The sequence below is a fragment of the Taurulus bubalis genome (genome assembly GCF_910589615.1).
Source record: "Taurulus bubalis genome assembly, chromosome: 15".
Classification (NCBI taxonomy): Eukaryota; Metazoa; Chordata; class Actinopteri; order Perciformes; family Cottidae; genus Taurulus; species Taurulus bubalis.
The window spans coordinates 3,135,324-3,158,851 of NC_136603.1; the positions used below are offsets into that span (position 1 = coordinate 3,135,324).

General features: G+C 44.6%; 1 protein-coding gene across 1 annotated transcript in view; it reads right to left on the reverse strand.

The window, feature by feature from the left end:
- The window catches only part of otog (otogelin), a gene marked incomplete at both ends in the record, with an annotated part of 64,935 nt that overhangs the window by 40,119 nt on the left and 1,288 nt on the right, over nt 1–23,528 (reverse strand). The window contains 20 exons of the mRNA XM_079230509.1: nt 247–321; nt 1,433–1,598; nt 3,279–3,491; nt 4,366–4,490; nt 5,000–5,177; nt 5,553–5,685; nt 7,724–7,869; nt 8,742–8,788; nt 9,236–9,344; nt 9,561–9,686; nt 10,754–10,863; nt 12,391–12,497; nt 12,596–12,726; nt 13,273–13,481; nt 13,608–13,729; nt 14,453–14,610; nt 15,644–15,745; nt 19,684–19,822; nt 20,318–21,016; nt 23,399–23,456. Of these exons, the coding sequence (XP_079086635.1) occupies nt 247–321; nt 1,433–1,598; nt 3,279–3,491; nt 4,366–4,490; nt 5,000–5,177; nt 5,553–5,685; nt 7,724–7,869; nt 8,742–8,788; nt 9,236–9,344; nt 9,561–9,686; nt 10,754–10,863; nt 12,391–12,497; nt 12,596–12,726; nt 13,273–13,481; nt 13,608–13,729; nt 14,453–14,610; nt 15,644–15,745; nt 19,684–19,822; nt 20,318–21,016; nt 23,399–23,456 (3,153 nt within the window). The remainder of the gene's footprint in view (nt 1–246; nt 322–1,432; nt 1,599–3,278; nt 3,492–4,365; nt 4,491–4,999; nt 5,178–5,552; nt 5,686–7,723; nt 7,870–8,741; nt 8,789–9,235; nt 9,345–9,560; nt 9,687–10,753; nt 10,864–12,390; nt 12,498–12,595; nt 12,727–13,272; nt 13,482–13,607; nt 13,730–14,452; nt 14,611–15,643; nt 15,746–19,683; nt 19,823–20,317; nt 21,017–23,398; nt 23,457–23,528) is intronic.

The window sequence follows — 23,528 nt, forward strand, 5'->3', positions numbered from 1 at the left end:
GTCCTTTTATTTGCATGTATATACAACCTTTTATTTAAAAAGTGTTGCAGCTGTCGAAATTTCGCATTACTGCCGTTAAGAATACTTTTGTTGCAAAAAAAGATTCGCAGCCAAGTATTCCGCATTTCCGTGTGGTTTATTCATCGAGCCCTCGGTGTGTGTGACGGCCTCGTTGCAGCTCCGCATCCACAAGGACGGATCATCTCAACAGATGCAGGGAGACAGAGACGGAGGGGAGGAGCTTACTGAACACCTGCTGACGTCATGATCACATCTCCCGGTTCGTAATCAGCTCCGAGGAAACTGCAGGGACACTCGCTCCTGTGGAGGAAACGCACCAGCAGTTATTCAATTATTTGATGTAAACCAGAAGTAGGGGACTCACGGAGAGGGAAGTTTAGGCAGTGACAACAAAAAAAAGAGCCGCGGACTCAACGTAAAGAAGCGTAGAGTTAATGAGTGACGACTTACTGCTTCGGCCACGCCCTCTCAAGCACATCGCGATCTCCAGATGAGCGACGACCTTGTTTGAATCATTTTTCTGTCACCAGAGTAGCACTAAAACATGGTTGAAGTAACAAGCGCCATAGCTAACTTGCTAGCTGGCTAGATAGCTAGCTGGCTAATTCCACCGTGCTGTAATGCTACACTGGCTCCAGGGAGAAAGGTTGTGTAAAGACTTGCGTTAAAGAGGGCTTTGTGTTTCCTTAAACAGAGCATTAGTAAGCAGATAGCGGGCGGATAAGAAGGCTTTCGGAGGTGAAATCAGTGCTCAAAAGTGTCAAGTCCACAGCAAACCTTTAAAAAAATAAAATAAAAGGTTGAGATCATTTGTATATAGAAACATCAGGAAACGTCCGTGGCTCTGCATGGTGGTAAACGGCGTTAAGCGGAGGCCTTTCCAACCAGCAGGCCAGCGCCACACATCGGCCTCTGTGCTGCGTTCTCACTGGTTATCAGATATCTGTGTCGTCCCCGGCCCCGAGCGCGGAATGAAAGGGGGGTTTCACGGTGAATTCCTCCACCGTAACTCTATCGCGTAGTAAGTAAGGCACCGCGCCGCACTAGGATGTAAAAAAAAAAAGAAAACTGGGACATTTAAGAGGAATTAAGCTGCATGTCTTCAGAGCAGGCTGAAAAAAGAGAGAAGGAGCACAATTAGCGAGGCCCTCTGGCTCTGAGACGTCTGCAGGACGGGCTCAGGGCTTACACTTAGAGGCTGACCCAAAACTTTAGAGAGGATACAAATATCACTTTGAGAGGATTTGTGTTTAACAGGCTGTACAGCCGTCCACAAGAGCAGGAGGAGCTGGAGCTGGGACCCTACGTTAACACTCAAAACACAGTAAAAAATAATGTTTTATGTTATAGAAATATACAAAGCATTGCATCTCTTCTACTCCCCAGCGCCCCCTCCCTCCCTCCACCTCACCTGTGCACACAGGTGTGAGTCCGATGGTTGTAGAAGGACTCCGGCGGGCAGACGCAGCCCTCCTCGCACTCCTCCCCGCAGTGCTGCGGGACGGAGAGGGCGGAGCAACGCCGCTGGCAGGACGACACGCAGGTGCCGTACTCCATGGTGGCGGGACAGGTGACGGCTGCAGGGAGACACGGTTGTTAGATTCCGTACCGGTGGAGGTTTATAACGCCGAAGTGCCCCAAAGGTGTACAGTTAAACCTGCAGTAACGGACACGAGAAATATCAATGTTGTGTTCTGGGGGCCGGTTTAATTGTCTTGTGGTAACCAAGCCGTCGTTTGAAAACAGCTTGGAAAAATATTTAGCAGGTGATTGGATGAACCGTCTGTCAATCAAACTTGGGATGGATGGGTGAAACAAACACAGGACTTTCAAACAGGAGACCAGCGTTATTGTTATTTTGAAGTCACGTGTTTTTGGTCTCACGTTACGGTGTTTTACTTGGTTTACCTCGATGTTTTAAGACCAACCATGATGTGTTTTACCCCAAATCTAACAAAGTGCTTTTGCTGCCTAAACCTAAACAAGTGTTTGAATTCACAACGTTAACAAGTGTTTAACAAAGTGTTAAAGAAGTGTTTAACAAGTGTTTAACAAAGTGTTTAACAAAGTGTTAAAGAAGTGTTTAAGAAGTGTTTAACAAAGTGTTTAACAAAGTGTTTAACAAGAGTTTAACAGGTGTTTGGTAAAGTGTTTAACAAGTGTTTAACGAAGTGTTTAACAAGTGTTTAACAAGTGTTTAACAAGTGTTTAACAAAGTGTTAAAGAAGTGTTTAAGAAGTGTTTAACAAAGTGTTTAACAAAGTGTTAAAGAAGTGTTTAACAAGTGTTTAACAAGTGTTTAACAGGTGTTTGGTAAAGTGTTTAACAAAGTGTTTAACAGGTGTTTGGTAAAGTGTTTAACAGGTGTTTAACAAGTGTTTAACAGGTGTTTGGTAAAGTGTTTAACAAGTGTTTAACAAGTGTTTAACAGTTGTTTGGTAAAGTGTTTAACAAAGTGTTTAACAAAGTGTTTAACAAGTGTTTAACAAGTGTTTAACAAGTGTTTAACAGGTGTTTTGTAAAGTGTTTAACAAGTGTTTAACAAAGTGTTTAACAAGTGTTTAACAAAGTGTTTAACAAGTGTTTAACAAAGTGTTTAACAAGTGTTTAACAAGTGTTTAACAAGTGTTTAACAGGTGTTTGGTAAAGTGTTTAACAGGTGTTTGGTAAAGTGTTTAACAAAGTGTTTAGCAAGTGTTTAACAAAGTGTTTAACAGGTGTTTGGTAAAGTGTTTAACAGGTGTTTGGTAAAGTGTTTAACAAAGTGTTTAACAAGTGTTTAACAAGTGTTTAACAGGTGTTTGGTAAAGTGTTTAACAGGTGTTTGGTAAAGTGTTTAACAAAGTGTTTAACAAGTGTTTAACAAAGTGTTTAACAAGTGTTTAACAAGTGTTTAACAAAGTGTTTAACAAGTGTTTAACAAAGTGTTTAACAAAGTGTTTAACAAGTGTTTAACAAAGTGTTTAACAAGTGTTTAACAGGTGTTTGGTAAAGTGTTTAACAGGTGTTTGGTAAAGTGTTTAACAGGTGTTTGGTAAAGTGTTTAACAAAGTGTTTAACAAGAGTTTAACAAGTGTTTAACAGGTGTTAAAGTGTTAAAAGTGTTGGGCGCTATCACAAGGAGAAAAGAAGGAAATGTCTGATAAACAACATCGTAGGACAGTCAGATTGTGAATGGGCTTCGTCCTGAGCTTTGAACCCAAAAGAAGGATTCCATCCCAGAGTCGGCCTCTCGGACCCGTTTGCAGAAAGCTCACCGCAGTCGGGGATCTGCGATCGGAAGTCCACGATGACGGAGAATCTGCGGCAGTGGCGAGCGTAGTGGGCCAGCGCCGAGCAGAGGCAGGCCGTCCCGCACTTACAGGTGTCCGAGCGGCACTGCTGGTGGAAGGACGTGGGACTGAGGTACTCGTGGCAGCCGGAGAACAGATCCTGGTTCAGCACGTCGCACATCTCTGAGGCGTAGGCCACTGGGCGGCGAACCACAGACAGGCGTTAGCTCAGAATGTACGAACAAAGACAAAAAGTGTACAAATATGCATTTACATTGACCTTCATATGGGGTGAACTGACTCAAACACATCCGTCTGCACGCAAGAGAACCTGGTAAAAGCTGAAAGCAACGAGACTGTTTACTGCGAAGCAGCTGCAGAAACACGAGAAAAACTCACACTCAGTGTTTGGATCAAAGATTACACATTAAGTAAATCAAGGCAAAAGTTATTTAGTTTTTTTGTGTACAATTATATCAAAGTTATTTCTGATTTCTTGACGACTCCGCATTTAAATCACCTGTCTTTAAAATGTGGAAAGAAAGTATCCAAACTTTATTCTGCAATCAGAGTCAACCTGTACTGTATTTTAACGTGTGACTCCAGGTCTCATGGTACAGTCACAATATCCACAACCATACAGCTCTACTGGACAAGTTGTTTACATTTATACCCGATATTAAAAGGAATACTTCACCTGAATATTACCTTTTATATATCAATCAATCATTACCTTGAGTTCTTGAAGAAACATTTTTGTTTTCAATAGTAGCACTTAATAGATGCATAAGACTGGATACATGAGACTTGGATTAAACTGCACGAGTTGTGTGAGAGTTAAAATGCTCCCCTAATTCATCAAGTTTTCTTCAAGAATTCCAGGAAACACATAATAAATAATTAATATAAATCCGATCATTTTGTGGGTGAAGTATTCCTTTAATACAATGAATATTTAAAATGTTTAGAAGACTGAAAATACGAGACACGAGGCAAATATAGAACATTGTGAATGTCCCTCTTGTTCACTACGGAAACAGAAAAAGGTCAAAAAGGTAGAAGGGGGACTGACCGGCCTGCTGGTGAGTGTCACAGGGGTCGAGCTGAGGGACGCTCAGGCTCGTGGAACACGCCGACGAGACTCTCCAGGCGTTTCCAAACAGCTGAGGAGTGCTTTCTATCATCCCGGACGGAGACCTGCAGGAGCACCAGAGCACGGGGTTCAATCTTAATCTGATTCACCTCCTAATCCTGATTTCTCAACATGGGGATTAATAAAAGCACTGAGATAACTGAGGTAGCATCCCCTCATCGGACGGGGGATTTGGTCTTTTCATCCAAAGACCAAATCTAAAATAGCTGCCAAAACGAATATAACGGAGAGGGTTCTGCAAGTTCAACTACAAAGTCCACTTTGGAGATCTTCGGTGGCAAAGTGAGCTCCAGTTTTTCTCGTAGCATACGAGCACTTCGGTCCCCGCCTGTGATGTATATCCGTTTACAGCTGTGAGGGCAGCATCCGCCCTTTACGGCCGGCCATTACGCGGCCATACAGTGGAGCCCCTATTCCGCTAACAGTAAATTCCTTGTTGAAGTGGCGTGTCCAGTTGGGCGCTCATCTGGCCCGCCTAAAAGAGCTGATCAGAGAGCGGGGCGTTTGATGCCGAGCCGCCGGGCCAGTGTGCATTACAGAGAGAGGCACTTACAGGAAGTCATCCTGGATGTTGCCGTTGAAGGTGCCGCACAGGCCCGCGGTGTCGTCCTTCCACAGCTCGTCGGCCTGCAGGTAGAGGCGGAAGTCCCTCCAGCTGTACTGCAGACGCAGGCCGAACGCCATCTTCACCTGGATGAACGTGGACGACAGCTCCTGGATGTGGAAGACGTCTGCGGGGACACGAGGGAGACAGGTGATCATTCAACGGGATCACTTATCATCTTTTGATGGCATCGTGCTGTCACTCTCACGGGAAAAGAAAAGATATCTTGCACACATGTTGTATGAGGATACGTTGCGTGATTAAATTATATATCGAGATGTGGTGATACACAATGACATCGTCGACGACATACTAACTAAAATATCTCTGACACAAAAGTTCTTAATTAAATAGAGAAAATGCTCACTTTTCAACCATGTGTGAAAGTGATAAAAGGTGATTAAAATGAGATAAAAGGTGATTACAATGTGATAAAAGGTGATTAAAGGTGATAAAAGGTGATTAAAAGGTGATTAAAGGTGATAAAAGGTGAGGAGGTTACCGTCAGAATACGGCAGGGAGATGCGGTACTGTCCGGCCATGAAGACCTCGCCAACGTGACTCAGTGTGATCTCCGTTCTCGGATCCTCGTCAATAACCAGGTTAACTGATTGGATGCAGGCCCCGTCCAAGTTCTGCAATTGAGACGAGATGGCTGGATAACGCTGCCGTGAGGCCAAACAGCAGCAGCTCAGATGCACAGCGTGACTCAGAATGAGCGTGAGATAATGATGAAAACTAGACTACTAAACTACTCTTGAACCATGAAATCGGTGGTAGAAAAGTCCTGTTTTCAAACTGATGAAAAGTGTAAAGCCCCTTTAGCGGCCCCAAGAGGCTACAATGTGCATAACAACCATAGAAGTAAAAGGGCGGCCATCTTTATGATCCGTTGTAGTGAGCTAACTGCTGTATAAACTCAACAGACTTGACTGAGGTGAGGTGTTGCAGTAACAACTAAAACGAGCAGTGGAGAGGTAGCATTGAAGCGCGGTAGAATTAGCAAGCTAGCTCGGAAACTAGCGGACGGCTGGCTAATTCCAGCATGCTTTGATTCTACGACGGTTACATGGTGGTGGCTAGCAGCCACGCTGGGTCTAAAGCCTCGGTTATACTTTCCACGTAGAGTAGAAAACATAACGAGGAACCGTTTGTATCTTTTATATCCCGCGCGGGTTTCTCCTCGGGGGAAACCAACATTCTCAAAGCTTTTTTCTCTGCACATCCGCGAAAGTTAGAAAATGTTGGATGTGCACGGACAGGCCCAGAAACCTGCCACAGAGAACAACGTCACTTCGGTCGCGTGGACACTAGCAAGCAAAGTGTAGGTCACAGCTCTACAGATCCGCCACCTCACTTCCTGCCGCTCCGGAGAAGGACAAGCTAACGAGCTATCTAGCTAACTAGCCAGCCATCCATCTCCGGAGCCGCATTCGCTCTTTTCCCGGCGAGCAGCAACAACACCGCCTAACAACAACCACCATTTTCTTTTGTTCTAGTTAAATTACCACGAAAAACAGTTCAATGTTTCCTACTCCTGTTCTATTTATATCACTACAACAAGCTGCGTATGAAATTGCATACTAACTTTCTATTTTGTCAGTGTTCTACTGAGCACTGCGAATGTATAAATATCGCTGGTCCACAGACACTTATTTCAAAGAAAGTCTTTCCACATTGCAGCTGAATTGGTAACCAAGTAGTTGTAGTTGCCTGGATCAGATACTGTGCATACTGGGTGATTTTGGGAGAAGTAATATGGGCCATGTGTCACGAGTATTTATACCACAGTTGTTTACAATCCGAGCAGCAGTTGTCAAAGATATATCCCGGACTAACCACTGTCGCCATTATCAGGGCAAGATATGCGATTAGCAACAGACACTCACGGAAGTACTTAAAAACGGTGCTTTTGGTACATCACTTTAATAAAGCACAATTACTTGCTCTGCCGCTCTGATATTTTTAAAGTAATAAAACCTGCACGTCGCGGACAGTAAGCGATCTGCCTCTATGAATCGTCTCTTTCATAAGTGACAGAGCCCCATAGCAAAAAGGTTTTAGCACCCCCCCTCCTCCTCCTTTTACTCTTCCCATCATTCACCTCCTGTTTTCCGCATAACCTTCTCTCTGTCCGAGTCCCCCGCCCCATCCAGCGCCTCTCCTCACCTCCCTCCTCACTACAAAGCCGTCCACAGCTTCTGTCAGTCAGGCCAGATAAGGTAATCCTGTTCAGTTGGCTGTTAGGAGTCTCGGGCCTCCGCTCTGATGAGCGGGACATCTTATATCTCGCCTCCCCCCCCCCTCTACCCGATGTTTTGCCGAGCAGCTCAAAGGCTGCAAGGAAACTGAAGGCTTTGAGAGAGCGAGAAGGCTGCTTTTCATGTTCATTATGCCCCCAGTTTGATCGCCGAGGTTTCCTCCAGGCTTTCATTTCTCTAAATCGCAGCTCGGCTCTTGAACAAGAACTACCTGGACTCAGCGGGGGGATTATTGAGCACTTAAATTATGACATAATCTACAAGACGGACAAATTGCATGAAGCTGTAAAGCGGGACAAGAGATCTTGCAGAAGCCAATTGTGCTAGAAAGAGTTTAGACGTCTAATAAAAACCTGAAAAGAAGGTTTTTTGTCAATGAAATACAAGATAAAGCAGATTAAAGGTAACTCACGGCTCCACAGGGGGCGTTCTGGATGGTGACCGTGAACTTCCCCGAGTTGCGACTCTTGGCGAGGACGTACTGGCATGTGGCAGAGAAGGTGTAGAGACGCCCGTCAAAGGACTGGAAAAACATATCGCCAGTCACCGAGCACTCGCCTGGGGAGAGAGAGAGACTCATGTCCTTGCTCCCACACTAGGTGTCATTGTCCATGCTGTCTCCTTCCTTCCTTCCTACCTAGAAAGCTGCCGTCTTTCTCGCTCTTTAAGTTCCTGATTTATTGAACTCAAAATCCTCATCCTTCATTGAAGTATCCTGGTTCCTTGCATCAGATTGAAGGAGCTGTTTTCCTCTCTTTCATTGCCCTTTATTATGAGTCTTACTCCTTTTTGTCATCCTGATTAGAAAGCCTCCTCCTTCCTTTCCTTTCTCCCTAACAAGGAAGCATGTCCTTACAGCATATATTGAGACTTTCTTATCCCTGGCTCCCAAAGAAGAAGGCATTTCCCATCTTTGTCCTTATCCTGGATGGTTCTTCCTTTCATGTTCCCTAACTAGGAAGCATTTAATTGCGCCATGTGTGCGGCAAAGTAGGAGACATTTTTCTTCTTTAACCTTCGCTTGAAAAGTTCTTCTTTTCATGTTCCCTAACTATGCCTTTTCCTTACTTCCTTGCTTTCATCCTTAACTTGCAACTAGGATGCTTCCTTTTCTTTTGTTCCTTAATAGGATGATCCCTTTTTTCTCACTCCAAAACTTGAACCCCTCCTCCTTCCTATTTCCCGAACTAGGAAGCATCTCCTTGCACCACATGTACTCGTTCCCGCCTCCCACAGTTAGGAGACATTTTCCTTCTTTGACCTTCACTACAAGGGTATTTCCTTACTAGTTCATGCAGTAGGACCCTTCCACCACTTGCTGAGGGCATCTTCAGGTTATAATAAAATAATCGCTTCTCCCATCACAGGGTTTCATCGAATATTAACGGGACCTGCAGCAAAGTTTGAGTACAAATTCAACCCCCACAGACCTGGGCAGCTGTAGTCGGTGCAGTTCCACACTCCACCCACGCATGTGCTGAAACAGAAAGCAGAGACGCCACAGGTGGAGAACATGATGCTAATCGGCGGGACCTCTGATCGAAACTGGACAAACCGAGCCCAGGTGGTCTGATCTGAGAAGATTAAAAAGGAGTGCGTGGAGTCTGCGGGACAATAAGCTGCTTTTTGTTTAATACATGTTGATGACATGTCACAATCGTTCAGCTCGGGTTCGTTTAGGATCCAAACGGGGCGATGTCAAAGACGCTTATTTGAATACAGTAAAAAGTATGACGCATGGTGCTTCCTGCACACATTTTTACGGGATAAAAGAACAATATTTGAACAAGTAAATACATTTTTTTCACCCAGATATAACGGCATAGGAGGTGCGAGAGAGCTTAAACACTGCTCCCTGTTAGCTTAGATAGCTCATATGTCAGGATGCTCATGAATCTAGTGAAGTACGAAGCACACGACTCACCAGTTGCTGCATTCCTCCTGCAGCGTCTGTCCGGATGGATAAAACAGGCCGTGGTACTCGCATGGACAGTCGGAGGGCGTCACGCAGACTCCGTCCTCGTAAATCAGACCTGAGCAGAGACAAGGGGGATTCTCTCATTTAGTTAATAAAAGATGTCAGTTGAAGGTTGCAAAAGAAAAGTGATGGCCGACACATTTATAGAGAGGAAAAGTGGTTTACGTTAAGGTCAGAAGACAAGACAGAAACTGTACTAAAAGGGGCATGTTCAGTTTTTTCAGGGGGAGTTGACACTATGACGGATAATAGAGTCTGAATGGATACGCACCATCGGGGCAGTAGCATCCATCCAGGCAGGCCAGCTTGCTGTCGATGCACGTCCGCTCCAGGTTGCAGGAGGCCGGGCAGCAGCTGATGCATTCCCTGTACTGCAGACCCGGGGGACACTGCTTCGCTGGTTGCAAAAAAATCAAACACAACACACATGTCAAAAAACTGTGTCGTGGTAAAGACCGACAACGGGGAGATCGGTCAACATTGGGGAGCCAGCTGTGTCAGAAGATATTGCCGCAACAGTATAGCTAAATGTATATATGTGTGTATATTTCACCAGCTGAAAACAGAAAATAATAAATGTAATATTTTTGCGTAGTTCACCTGAGCAACAGTAAGCTAACACACGGTTACACAAGAACGGCTAAATCCGGACACATCTGATGGATAATAATAATATTAACTGGTTTCCAGGCACCACTGAAAGTAAGGAAACAAAGTGATGACATGTTTATATGGAAGTAAACATGTGTTACTTAACTTTACCTGTAGCCTCTGTTCCACTAGCTAACACGTTATTAGCTTGTGTTTACTCTGCTGACATTAAGTAGGCTACGACAATGCAAACATATGATTTATTAAACTAAAAAGAACTGAAACCAAGTGATGTGGTTACATGTTGGCATTGACCTTAGCCGTAGTTAGCTAACGGATCTTTGGCTAATGTGCATTAGCTAGACTAGTACTCTGATTGATATAAATTATTTCAGTGGGAAATGTGATTACATTGACAATTTTACCTTAAATGGGACTAAAAATGTAAGAATCTTTGTTATTTTTAGTGTAATTTTAGGTCCGATGCTTTTTAGTTAACCTCTGTTTATATATAGAGTGCTGCAGGAATGAGTCCTAAAACCAAGAAATGAGTCAGCATTTTTGCATTTCTGGTTCCATCCTCTTGAAGTAAATGTTTTTGTTGTATTGTTTTTTGGTTAAAAACCTGAACTAAGGTCTGTAGTTGACAAAAGCTCAAGATATTTTTATGGTTTTATTCTGTGATATAAAATACGTTTAAAAAAAGGCGCTAAATGAGACTGCAAAGACACAGCCTCGATGTGTAGACTTGTTTTGTATAGCCTAACATTGGCTTTTTACAAAATGACGCCCTATTCTAATTTAGGCTATCTGCTACACTGTGCATCTTTTTCGGCGCACGGTTAAAAACAACAAAAACACCTGTAAACGTACCACACTGAGGAATTTGCCTCCTCCAGTCGTGCAGTGGGTGGTCGGCGTGGGCACAGGCCCGGGCGTACTCGCTGAACACCTGGCATACCACATCACCGCTGGGACCTGACCTTCAACAGAGGAACAAACAGAGAAGGACTCTTTGAGCTGAGCCAGGAGAGGGGCGCGAGCCCAACGAGGCTAGCTAGAGATGGAAAAAAAGGTTTGTTGTAGTGTGGCTGTAACAGCCTTCTGATGAGGTGCATTGGTGTCTTTATCACCAGTATCTGTTCCACCTCACTCTGACTTAACTTTAAGCAGACTGCCAGGGCTAATGTTACTAACAGAGAGAGGGCACGTTCAGGATCATGGACCCGAGCCACCAGAACACACCGCTGAGAAAGCTGAGAGTGGGATCATTTCAAAGTCAAATGGAACAAGAAGGGCTAACGGAACTTTTTTTTTGTTGACCTGGACTGAAAGGTAAAAACCCAGGAAATCTCAAAACAGTCCTCAAGTGGCTGCACAAAGAAGAGTTGTTCCCAAAAAGACAGTACAAAGCATAAGCAGCTTGAACTGAGTATATCTTTTAAATAGCCCATGCAGGATGGTGTTCATGTTAAATGAGTCAATAAAGAACTCCTGTAAGGATGTTTTATGTGATTAGCCCACAGACTGTATATAAGATGTGGACTTCGTCGTTGGTTTGTGGATGTTTTGAAGCCTCAAGTTCTGCAATTACACCGTCGCCATCTTAGTTTACGGACACCGCCATTACAATCTGTTCACATACGACATCCTCTGTCCCAGGACCTCGTTTGACTCTAAATGACCATAATTTACTAAATAACATCATGCTGTATTGAAGAAGACTTGAAACTAGAGATTGAGACAAAAACGTTTACAATGTTTAAAATGTTTACAATGTTTACTGAGGGAATAAATCAAGAGAAGTAGAGTCATTTATATAGACTTCTATACAACCGAAGGACCCCCTGGTGGTCAGGAGAGAGAATGCAGCTTGAACACATGAAACATAGACTTCTATACAACCAGAGGAGTCGCCCCCTGGTGGTCAGGAGAGACAATACAGCTTGAACACATGAAACATAGACTTCTATACAACCAGAGGAGTCGCCCCCTGGTGGTCAATAGAGAGAATGCAGCTTTAACACATGAAACATGGACTTCTATACAACCAGGGGACGTATAGAAGACACATCGGCTTCACTAGGTGAAACTGAATGTCAAATTCTTAAAGTTAAATATAAATTACCCAATCCCATAAGCTGTGCTGCTCTCAGCTCATTCTCAGTGTCCCCAGAGGGTGTACATTGCTGTGACGTATTTAAAAATACCACGATGACTACGTCCACTTCGTACATACAGTCTGTGATTGTCCCCCTGAATTTTCTTCTCACACCAGTTCAAATTGTACTTAATAAATATCTCAAGAACACATTCATGCTCCTCTGAGGATGAATCCTTTCCATTTCAGACCATATCAATTATCGCAAATATCTCAAAGACTAGTTACTCAATTCCCATGAAAATTCCTGTGGATATTCACGATCCAAAACAGATTAACCTCTGTGATTTTGGTGACACCCGGGCGCTTTCGTCAGCGGCCACCATGAGGACAAAGCGAACGCTCTTACATGCAGAGGTCGTTGGAGCAGCTGGCCATGTAGGACAGCGGGCTCACGAAGTCGTGGCAGCTCTGAAATGGCGGATCCAGCAGCGTCGCGCACACTTCCTCCACTTTCTGCAGCCACGAAACACACAAAGAACGTTTTTCACACTGAAAACATACAAGCATGCAAACACTTCTCTGTCTACAGTTGTGTTTATCAGACGCCTCACCAGCAGGACGTGAGCTTCGGCTGCAGCACAGGGTGAAGGGAAGCCAGAGGGCACCATGGGACATCGGGCCTCGTGTGGCTCGGCCTCCGCCCAGCTGTTGCCGAACAATTCTACGTCATGAGTCAGCACACCTGAGAGAGACGGACGTGTTGGAGATTATACTTAGATTGTGTGCACTTACCATTACATACTTGTGCAAAATGATTGATGATAGTTAGTCGGTTAGTCGGTACTAGTTTACGTGAGCGCACGTCATATTTAGTTGTGCGGGAAGAAAAGGTGATTTTATTTGAATATCAAAATACAAAGAAATGTTTTTTTTTAATTAAAAGCTTTTTGCATATATTGCTAAATAGGTGAAGTATGACCGGGGATGTGAATTAAAAGAGTTTTAAAACTCATATAATCGCAACTTTAATACTTTACATACAAAAAATATGATGAACTCAAAGCAACATAATGCATTATTGTCATGTTTTATGAATTCAAATATGTAAAATGCACGAGACAACAACAGTATTGGGGTCAATCTGCATAAAGTTGGGTCCTGATTATGCAAAAGTAGATTTGGCGAATGGCGTCGTATCCGTCATGCAACGCGCGGCCGGCTCTCTTGCTCGCCGTAGAGATCAATGGGATCCGGTGCATCTCCGCCGCCGCAGACAGAGCAGCCGTACCGTAACTGGTCTTCAGGTCGTCCTGGACGTCGGCGTTGAAGTTCCCGCAGAGGCCGCAGGTTCTGCCCACGAACTCCGGGCTGAGCTTGATGTAGACGGAGCCGCTGCGGCCCTCCCAGGCCAGCGTGAAGCCGTGCTGCTGCGTCACCAGGACGTACTGGGAGATCCGCTCCAGCTGCAGGTCGTGGATGTGATGCGGCAGCTGCAGACTGAAGACAAGAGACAGTGAACGCACCGCGAAACAGACGCCGCCGCCTCTTCTACATGCGGCACAATGTAATGAAATAAACAAGAAGAAAAAGTGAAGACGCTCTGCTGCGTGCCACGCTGCTGACCTTTGACCCTTGAAGGTCACGTTGGTGGCGTGCAGCCGAACCTCACCCTCCCACGGGAGGAAGAGGCTGACGGAGCGGTGGCAGGTGTAGGGGGCGGAGCCGCAGTCCGGGTCATTGTGGACCTGCACACAGCAAGACGCAAATAATGGATATTAATAATATGCATTTCACCTTTAAAGAGAGCTTTAACGTGGCACTTGTTATATGACGTTGATGTGAGAGACACGTTGTTGGTTTTTGATGACTAAACTTTAAAAGTTCTTTGGGTTAACTGAGACTTTTCTCTTTGTTTTAACCGGATTATACCTGCGAGTAAAATACATTTGTTTTTTCATTTTAACGTGATGCGTCTTTTCTGGTAGTCCAGCAGATGCTCTTCCAGCTGCAGTGCTGCACGACGTAAGAAAACACAAGAAATAACCTGATGATTATAAGAAATCCCAGACAACACTTCCAGCCCCAGCTCAGCCTGAAAGAGGTTGAAACGCTGAAACTTGAGCCCTGAAGTAACTCACATTCTGGAGCAAAAAAGAAAATGTCCTCTAACATGCTCTGGTCCTTTGATTTGCAGCATCGGCACTTTATCTTTTCTTTTTGTTTATGAAGCATATGAATCAGGATAAAGCGTTGGGGTTGTTTTTCCCATACGCAGATGCGGTATCTGCTGCCTTCTCATGGGGAACAAAGTCCCGGTCTGTTGCAGGTGCTTTCAAGGCATTGTGGGTAATTGCAGTATTTAATGGTAATTGACTCTAATAACCAGATAGCTTTCACTAATCTTCCGAGCAAATCTTTTACCTCGGGGCCGAGACTTGGCACGTCGCAGGAGTCAGAAAGTTACTGACCTGGACGACGACGCTGGCCTGCGTGGTTTCCTCACAGTCCTTCAGCAGAGTGTAGGTGCAGCGGCCGGGGAAGTGGTAGTAGAGGCCGTCAAAGGTCTCGAAGTTGTGCTGACCCCACGACCGGCACGTCATCTCCCGCTCAAAGCCCGGATTTGGAACTGGGCCCCAAAGAATTCAGGGAGAAAAGGAATGAGGATGTTATGTGTTTTGTTATGTGACTTTCTTAATGTTTCATTAAGAGACAGAAGAAGCTAATAGAGGCTAAAAATGCTAATGGAAAAATTTCGATGAAAGCTGCATTTTGGTAACTTTAATATCGTATTTGTTGCAGTATCCTGACAGCAGTACAAGAGACATGTCTTCTGTGACAGAATCAGGTTGATCTGCCTCCTTTTAGTGCTCGAATAACATCTGCAAGGTTCCACCACGCTCAAAGAAAAACAACCAATCAGAGCAGAGCCCCGCGGCCATGTGACTCACTTTCTCACTAAACTAAATGTACTGAGAGAGAGGAATTGTAATGAACTGTAACCTCATATATCATATGCATGAACTATTTTATTACCTTTAAACCAACCCTGTGAAGAAACACGTCAAGTATTAAATGTATTATGAAGAAACAACGGCTGAATATCCTGTAAAACTATTTGATTTGGCTGCAAAATATTTACTCAAATTCCCATTCGGAGCACCAAAGTTTGAGCAAGTATGACAAAAAGTTGTTAAAGTTACAAAGAGCGGCTTTAGGAAACTTTTATTTTATCAGGGAAACAAGACAGAATAACATTAAGAAAATGACAATGAAGTTAATTTGTATTGGAAATAGATTTTTGTCAAAAACCTTACTGAAAGTACCCAAAGTACTTTAACGTTGCAGTTGGTAAAGCTGGAGCTGATTTTAACTACTTGTTATATTCTGATGGGTAGATTTGAACTACAATAATACACCATGATGTCCTATTTATATTTAAGTATATTTTATATTGATAATGTAACTCTGCAAAAAACTAAAGATGCCCAATAAATGTTGTAAAAAGTAGTTCAGCAGGTGGAGCACAGTGTGTGCCACGAAAAACAGAAATAAACTACAAAGGACTGTGTAGGTTTAATTAGACCCATTCCATGTTGTGAAAACCCCAATTCTTGTGATGCTTGATGTTTTTTTTCTCAAAAGGCAGGTGTGTGGCGTACCTGTCTGACATCTGAGTCCAGTGGCCTGATACAAGCTGCAGTCACATGACTCCAACGCAGCGCACTGTCCTCCGTTCAGGCAGGAGAGCGAGCACGGCTCAGCTGGGAGAGAACCAACACAGCGACACACTCAATGAGGAGAGAGAACCAACACAACGACACACTCAATGAGGAGAGAGAACCAACACAACGACACACTCAATGAGGAGAGAGAACCAACACAACGACACACTCAATGAGGAGAGAGAACCAACACAACGACACACTCAATGAGGAGAGAGAACCAACACAACGACACACTCAATGAGGAGAGAGAACCAACACAGCGACACACTCAATGAGGAGAGAGAACCAACACAACGACACACTCAATGAGGAGAGAGAACCAACACAACGACACACTCAATGAGGAGAGAGAACCAACACAACGACACACTCAATGAGGAGAGAGAACCAACACAACGACACACTCAATGAGGAGAGAGAACCAACACACAGCGACACACTCAAGTCAGGAGAGAGAACCAACACAACGACACACTCAAGTCAGGAGAGAGAACCAACACACAGCGACACACTCAATGAGGAGAGAGAACCAACACAACGACACACTCAATGAGGAGAGAGAACCAACACACAGCGACACACTCAAGTCAGGAGAGAGAACCAACACACAGCGACACACTCAAGTCAGGAGAGAGAACCAACACAACGACACACTCAAGTCAGGAGAGAGAACCAACACACAGCGACACACTCAATGAGGAGAGAGAACCAACACAACGACACACTCAATGAGGAGAGAGAACCAACACAGCGACACACTCAATGAGGAGAGAGAACCAACACAACGACACACTCAATGAGGAGAGAGAACCAACACAACGACACACTCAATGAGGAGAGAGAACCAACACACAGCAACACACTCAATGAGGAGAGAGAACCAACACAACGACACACTCAATGAGGAGAGAGAACCAACACACAACAACACACTCAATGAGGAGAGAGAACCAACACAACGACACACTCAATGAGGAGAGAGAACCAACACACAGCGACACACTCAATGAGGAGAGAGAACCAACACACAGCGACACACTCAATAAGGAGAGAGAACCAACACAACGACACACTCAATAAGGAGAGAGAACCAACACACAGCGACACACTCAAGTCAGGAGAGAGAACCAACACACAGCGACACACTCAATGAGGAGAGAGAACCAACACACAGCGACACACTCAAGTCAGGAGAGAGAACCAACACACAGCGACACACTCAATGAGGAGAGAGAACCAACACACAGCGACACACTCAAGTCAGGAGAGAGAACCAACACACAGCGACACACTCAATGAGGAGAGAGAACCAACACAACGACACACTCAATAAGGAGAGAGAACCAACACACAGCGACACACTCAAGTCAGGAGAGAGAACCAACACACAGCAACACACTCAATGAGGAGAGAGAACCAACACACAGCGACACACTCAATGAGGAGAGAGAACCAACACAACGACACACTCAATAAGGAGAGAGAACCAACACACAGCGACACACTCAATGAGGAGAGAGAACCAACACACAGCAACACACTCAATGAGGAGAGAGAACCAACACACAACGACACACTCAATAAGGAGAGAGAACCAACACAATGACACACTCAATGAGGAGAGAGAACCAACACAACGACACACTCAATAAGGAGAGAGAACCAACACAACGACACACTCAATAAGGAGAGAGAACCAACACAACGACACACTCAATGAGGAGAGAGAACCAACACAACGACACACTCAATGAGGAGAGAGAACCAACACAACGACACACTCAATAAGGAGAGAGAACCAACACACAGCGACACACTCAATAAGGAGAGAGAACCAACACAACGACACACTCAATGAGGAGAGAGAACCAACACAATGACACACTCAATGAGGAGAGAGAACCAACACAGCGACACACTCAATGAGGAGAGAGAACCAACACAGTGACACATTCAATGAGGAGAGAGAACCAACACAACGACACACTCAATGAGGAGAGAGAACCAACACAATGACACACTCAATGAGGAGAGAGAACCAACACAACGACACACTCAATAAGGAGAGAGAACCAACACAACGACACACCTAATGAGGAGAGAGAACCAACACAACGACACACTCAATAAGGAGAGAGAACCAACACACAGCGACACACTCAAGTCAGGAGAGAGAACCAACACAACAACACACTCAATGAGGAGAGAGAACCAACACACAGCGACACACTCAATAAGGAGAGAGAACCAACACAACGACACACTCAATGAGGAGAGAGAACCAACACAACAACACACTCAATGAGGAGAGAGAACCAACACAACGACACACTCAATAAGGAGAGAGAACCAACACACAGCGACACACTCAATGAGGAGAGAGAACCAACACACAGCGACACACTCAATGAGGAGAGAGAACCAACACAACGACACACTCAATGAGGAGAGAGAACCAACACACAGCTAAACACTCAATAAGGAGAGAGAACCAACACACAGCTAAACACTCAATAAGGAGAGAGAACCAAGTCAGTGTGTATCAGAATGAACCAGCTAGGGTTCACCTTGTCATTTGCAAGTGTTGATTGTAGAAATACATTTTTGTGAGGAGGATTCATGGTTTCTAATAGTTTAGAACTTTACAGTGAGACGACCACAGCAGTTTCTTTCATGTCAACAGCTGCAACCTGGGCTGCGTGTATCCACACTAAGAACCACTGAACCGGTTGAATAACTGAGTCTGCGGGTTCAGGACTTTGAGTAAGAAGTCGCCATCTGCCCGTGCAAACGTTCCGGTGCAACGCACCAGCGAGCGCCAGCTCCTCGTGCTGCAGTGACAGCAGCAGCTCGGGGGGTCGCAGCTCGGGGGGTCGCAGCTCGGGGGGTCGCAGCTCGTCTGTTCGGCCGCGTCCAACACAAGGTACCGCGCGGGGTTAATCGGACAGGAGCCATTCTCCTTCTGGTCACCCTGTGGAAGGGGACAGAGGACTCGCTCCCCGTCACGGTTTAGTGGAACCCATTCACCACTTTAACATGGGATGATTCATTCAGGGCCAAAGCAGGTTGTAAAAGGTGTGGAGGTCTCTTGGTGGATGTGTCTCATTTTGTTGGAAAATTATTCTACCAGTAATATTCAATACAATTCAATTCAATATTACAGCCCAAAGTCACAAATGTTCCACACAGGGCTGCACTTTGTACCGCATACGCCATCCTCTGTAGCCTATAATACAAATAGATCAACAGTTAAAGGGCTAGCATGTAGCATTTCGGGAGGATTTATTAGCAGAAATGGAATACAATATTCATAACTATGTTTTTCATTTGTGTTTAATCAACTGAAACTAAGAATTGTTGTGTTTTTAATTCGCTTAGAATGAGCCCTTCATATCTACATAGGATGAGAGATCAATACCCTCATGACTCATGCACGCTAGGTCTATAGCTAGCTATTAGCTCGAGTTAGCATAAAGACTGGAAGCAGTTGGAAACAGCTAGATTGGCTTCGTCCAAAGTTCAAAATATGTCTAATAACAAAACTCCAAAGTTAATTAATTACCACATTGGATCTGGTTTGTTTATCTGTGCAAAAACAAATTGTGGTTTATTTTCTATTTCTTGGTGACAAGCAGGAACGGACGCCATGAAAAACTAAGTTTAAATGAGCTTTAGATTATGTCAACGGGCATATGACTTGTCACCTTCACATTACACTTATATTTCACCTTAAAGTACGGTTATCTGTTGTCTGTGCACTTTATTTTATTTTTTTAATTCTATTGTAGATTTAATTATAAATCTTTATGCTCCCATTTCTTGCACTCTGTTTATTGTTTAATGTTGTTTAATACGATACACAAACCGCCCCAATTTTCACCTGTATTCTCTTTTTTTTACTTTGCCATCAAAACAATTAACATGGCGGCTTTAAGCTTGAGTCTAATTCTCTATTTGAACCTTTATAAACTTACCTTGAATCCTACGAAACGATGACCTCAGGGCTTCCTTCACCTGCCTGGCGAGCAGTGAAATGTTGGCTGGACGCTCGTCTCCGCTGACTGTGTTTCCCGGTGAACCAGAGGATGAGTGGTTGGACGGCACTGAGCTGGTCTGTGATTGGTCAGATGGTGTTGACAGTGATGGATTTAGTGATGGGAGACTGGAGGAATCGTGGTGTGGTGTTTTCGAGCTGTTTATGAATTGATTAGCTCCTGTTAAACTGTTTGGCGATTGATTGGATGTTGAGGTGATTGATGATTGGTTTGGTGTTTTTGGGCCGGTTGGTGATTGGTTTAATGGCGTTTGGCTCAATGATGATTGGCTAGGTTTTGTGGTTTTGCCTGCTGAATGGTCGGATGCTATTTTGGCTGATGCACTGTGCACTGGCACTGTGCTGGTTGGTGATTGGCTGGATTTTGGTGTGCTGGTTGAGGAGTGGCTAAGTCGTGCCTTAGCTGCCTGGCTGCCTGGGGCCTTCTTTGTTGGTGATTTGCTCGAAGGTGCTTTCTTTGGTTGTGATTGGCTGGCTGGTGCTGTATTGGTTGGTGTCTGGCTGCTTAGTGATTTTGCAGCTGAGATCGTTGCTGTTGATTGGTTGACTGGTACTGTTTTGATCGGTGATTGGCTGGTTTGTGGCATGCCTTCTGGTGAGTGGCCGGTTTGTGTCGTGTCGCCTGGTGATTGGCCGGTTTCTGTTATGCCGGCTGCTGATTGGCCGGTTTCTGTCATGCCGCCTGGTGATTGGCTGGTTTGTGCAATGCCGTTTGGTGATTGGCCGGTTTCTGTCATGCCGCCTGGTGATTGGCTGGTTTGTGTCGTGCCGCCTGGTGATTGGCTGGTTTGTGTCGTGCCGCCTGGTGATTGGCTGGTTTGTGCAATGCCGTTTGCTGATTGGCCAGTTTCTGTCATGCCGCCTGGTGATTGGCTGGTTTGTGTCATGCCGCCTGGTGATTGGCTGGTTTGTGTCATTCCACCTGGCGATTGGCCAGTTTGTGTCATGCTGTCTGGTGATTGGCTGGTTTCTGTCATGCTGCCTGGTGATTGGCTGGTTTCTGTCATGCTGTCTGGTGATTGACTGGTTTGTGTCATGCTGTCTGGTGATTGGCTGGGTGACACAGTTCTGGATGCTATTTGACGAGGTGGTGCCGTGGTTGCAGATGATTGGTCAGAGCTGACGGCCCATGAGGAGGCGGGTGTCCTCTCCGTGCCTGAGGTCGTCCGGTTGGACGCATCGGTCCAGCTGGTTGGCGGTTGGCTGGAGGAAGACGTGTTGGTTTCTAGCGCGGCAGCTGCTGTCTGAAGGACCTTCAAGGAGAGAAACTGAATCAGGTGTTTCACAGTCGCAAGCATTTAGTCATGCAGCCATAATCTGATCCTATCTAGCAATGTTTCAGAGCCTCTTCCAACCAAATATATTAAATCTGATCATTTGCATATTGGGCATTGCGAACAAAGAGAGCGCGGAGACAATTTGAACCAACCGAAAACTAAGTCCTTGTTTAATTAATTCCATTAGTTTAATATAAAACCAAGCAAATCTGAAAAACAAGCTCAGCTCTCGGGTGACGGATTAATTAAGATTTGATTAAAATGTAAGACACCAAAAGCTTTTTAACAATTCTGTGTTTTGTTGGGGCCAAAATTCCACGCTGGGAATAGAAGAAGCTCAAGAGAAAAGCGGCGTCATCCGGCCTTCATTAACCACTCTGTGACGACTCTTTCCCTTCTCTGACCTTTGTTGCATGAAATATGCAGCGAAGGGACGATTATCAACAAAAATGTGAATTATCCCTTAAATTACCGTGCAGAGCTGCAGAAAAATAAAAGGTTAGGGTCTGGAAGCTAAAAAACTGAACATCTCATCTATCTGGAATAATTTAGCATAAAAATATGGAACTGGAAAACAGTCACTGCAGCTTTGGTTGAAGAGAAAGTTGGCTTTCAGAAACCATCAGGCGAACGTTGAGCCTCGCTGGATACCCGAGCTCCCAAACTGAGGCTTTCATGTCAAAGAGCTGGAACAAAGCAGATGGCGAGGGTGACGGGTCAGGGGAGGGACTATGAATCTTTAATCACTGATTAGCATCAGGAGATATCGATACTGAGCCGGTCAAGCGCGATGACACGAGGTAGATCGGCTCTCTATACATGCAACCTGTGCTGCTAATTGCTTTGTTCCTTCACGAACCTCCTATGGTTTGGACCGGATTCTCACGCCTCTCCGAGCCAGAGGGGACAAAAGGAACGACCGCTTTCAGGCCGATGGAGGCTCCGATAGCGGAGGAGAGACACAACAGACCGGGCTACTGTATATTCCTGCGGGGACTCCATCTCATGTCGGTCGTCTGAGCAACAAATGTCACCGCGGAGCAATTTTATGTTTTTGAGACAATGTCACAATGTGAGCTCACATCTTCACGCGTCATCGAGGTCCCGCCTCGGCCGGATCTGATCGGAAACGGGTACTTCTTTTGTGCAGAAATACATGTTTGTTTTTGCATGTATTTCTGTGAATTCTGACCACAATAAAAATAAAAAAATAAGGCTGGAGTCATCCAGCATTTTTAGCAAATGCTAAGGAAAAATAATGCTTGATAATTTGTCGGTATCCCACAAAGTGATTTTGGATGTTATCCTCGTGATCGTGAAAGAGGAAGTGTAAAGACAGTTCAGCAAGGAGGTCGCTTGTCTTTCCCCGCGCGAAACCATGAATTATCATGATTTGTTTGTCACGTACTTCAGTAGTAACTTTAACCCAACCTTCCTAAACCGAACTAAGAAGTTGTGTCTCCTAAACTTAACTAAGCATTTCACGATCTTTTCTTTAACTTAACTAAGCATTTCACGATCTTTTCCTAAACTTAACAAAGCATTTCATGATCTTTTCCTAAACTTAACAAAGCATTTCATGATCTTTTCCTAAACTTAACAAAGCATTTCACGATCTTTTCCTAAACTTAACAAGTATTTCACGATCTTTTCCTAAACTTAACAAAGTATTTCACGATCTTTTTCTATTTCACGATCTTTTCCTAAACTTAACCAAGTATTTCACGATCTTCCCCTATACCTAACTAAGTAGTTTTGTGGCCTAAACCAAACTGAGTATGTCATGATCTAAACATAATTAAGTATTAAACAGTCTTTTCCTATTTTACGATCTTCTTCTAAACAACCCTGTCTCCTACATTTTAGTTGTTCTATGAGGATACGTTGATACTGTTTGTGATTCACGATTCTTATTTTCAGTTGATTATACACTAAAGAAAGAAAACATAGGCGGCGACTGCGACTGTGGCTCAGTGGTTAGCATGCCTGTCTGTCAATTAGAGGGTTGGTGGTTCGAGCCCTGGCTCCGCTAGTCCAAGTCGATGTGTCCTTGAGCAAGACACTTAACCTTGAATTGCTCCCCGCTGCTGTGTCTATAGAATAAAATGTAAGTCACTTTGGATAAAAGCGTTCATGCTCCTCTGCATAAATTATGTGTCTGTGGAAGTTTATACTGGAGCGCTGTGTATAACTGATTGGGATAAAATCAGTGGAGTTGACGGTTTGATCTTTTCTTTTCTGCGGCTCTGTTTTGGTGTCGTCTGTGCGCTGCAGTTGTTTTTTCCCGGTGATCTCTGGCCGTGTGTTTTGCCGCCTGAAGCCGCTCCATCAGCATCAATGGTCAATGCGGCGGCCTACCTGCCCTCCCTGGGAAGCGGTGTCCCATTTCTGCTGCTTTATCCTGCTGCTCCCGCTGCTGGGACAAGAGAACAAGGACAGGTTTGTTCCTGCTTTCACCCCCACAGCCCGACACCACCAACCCACCACC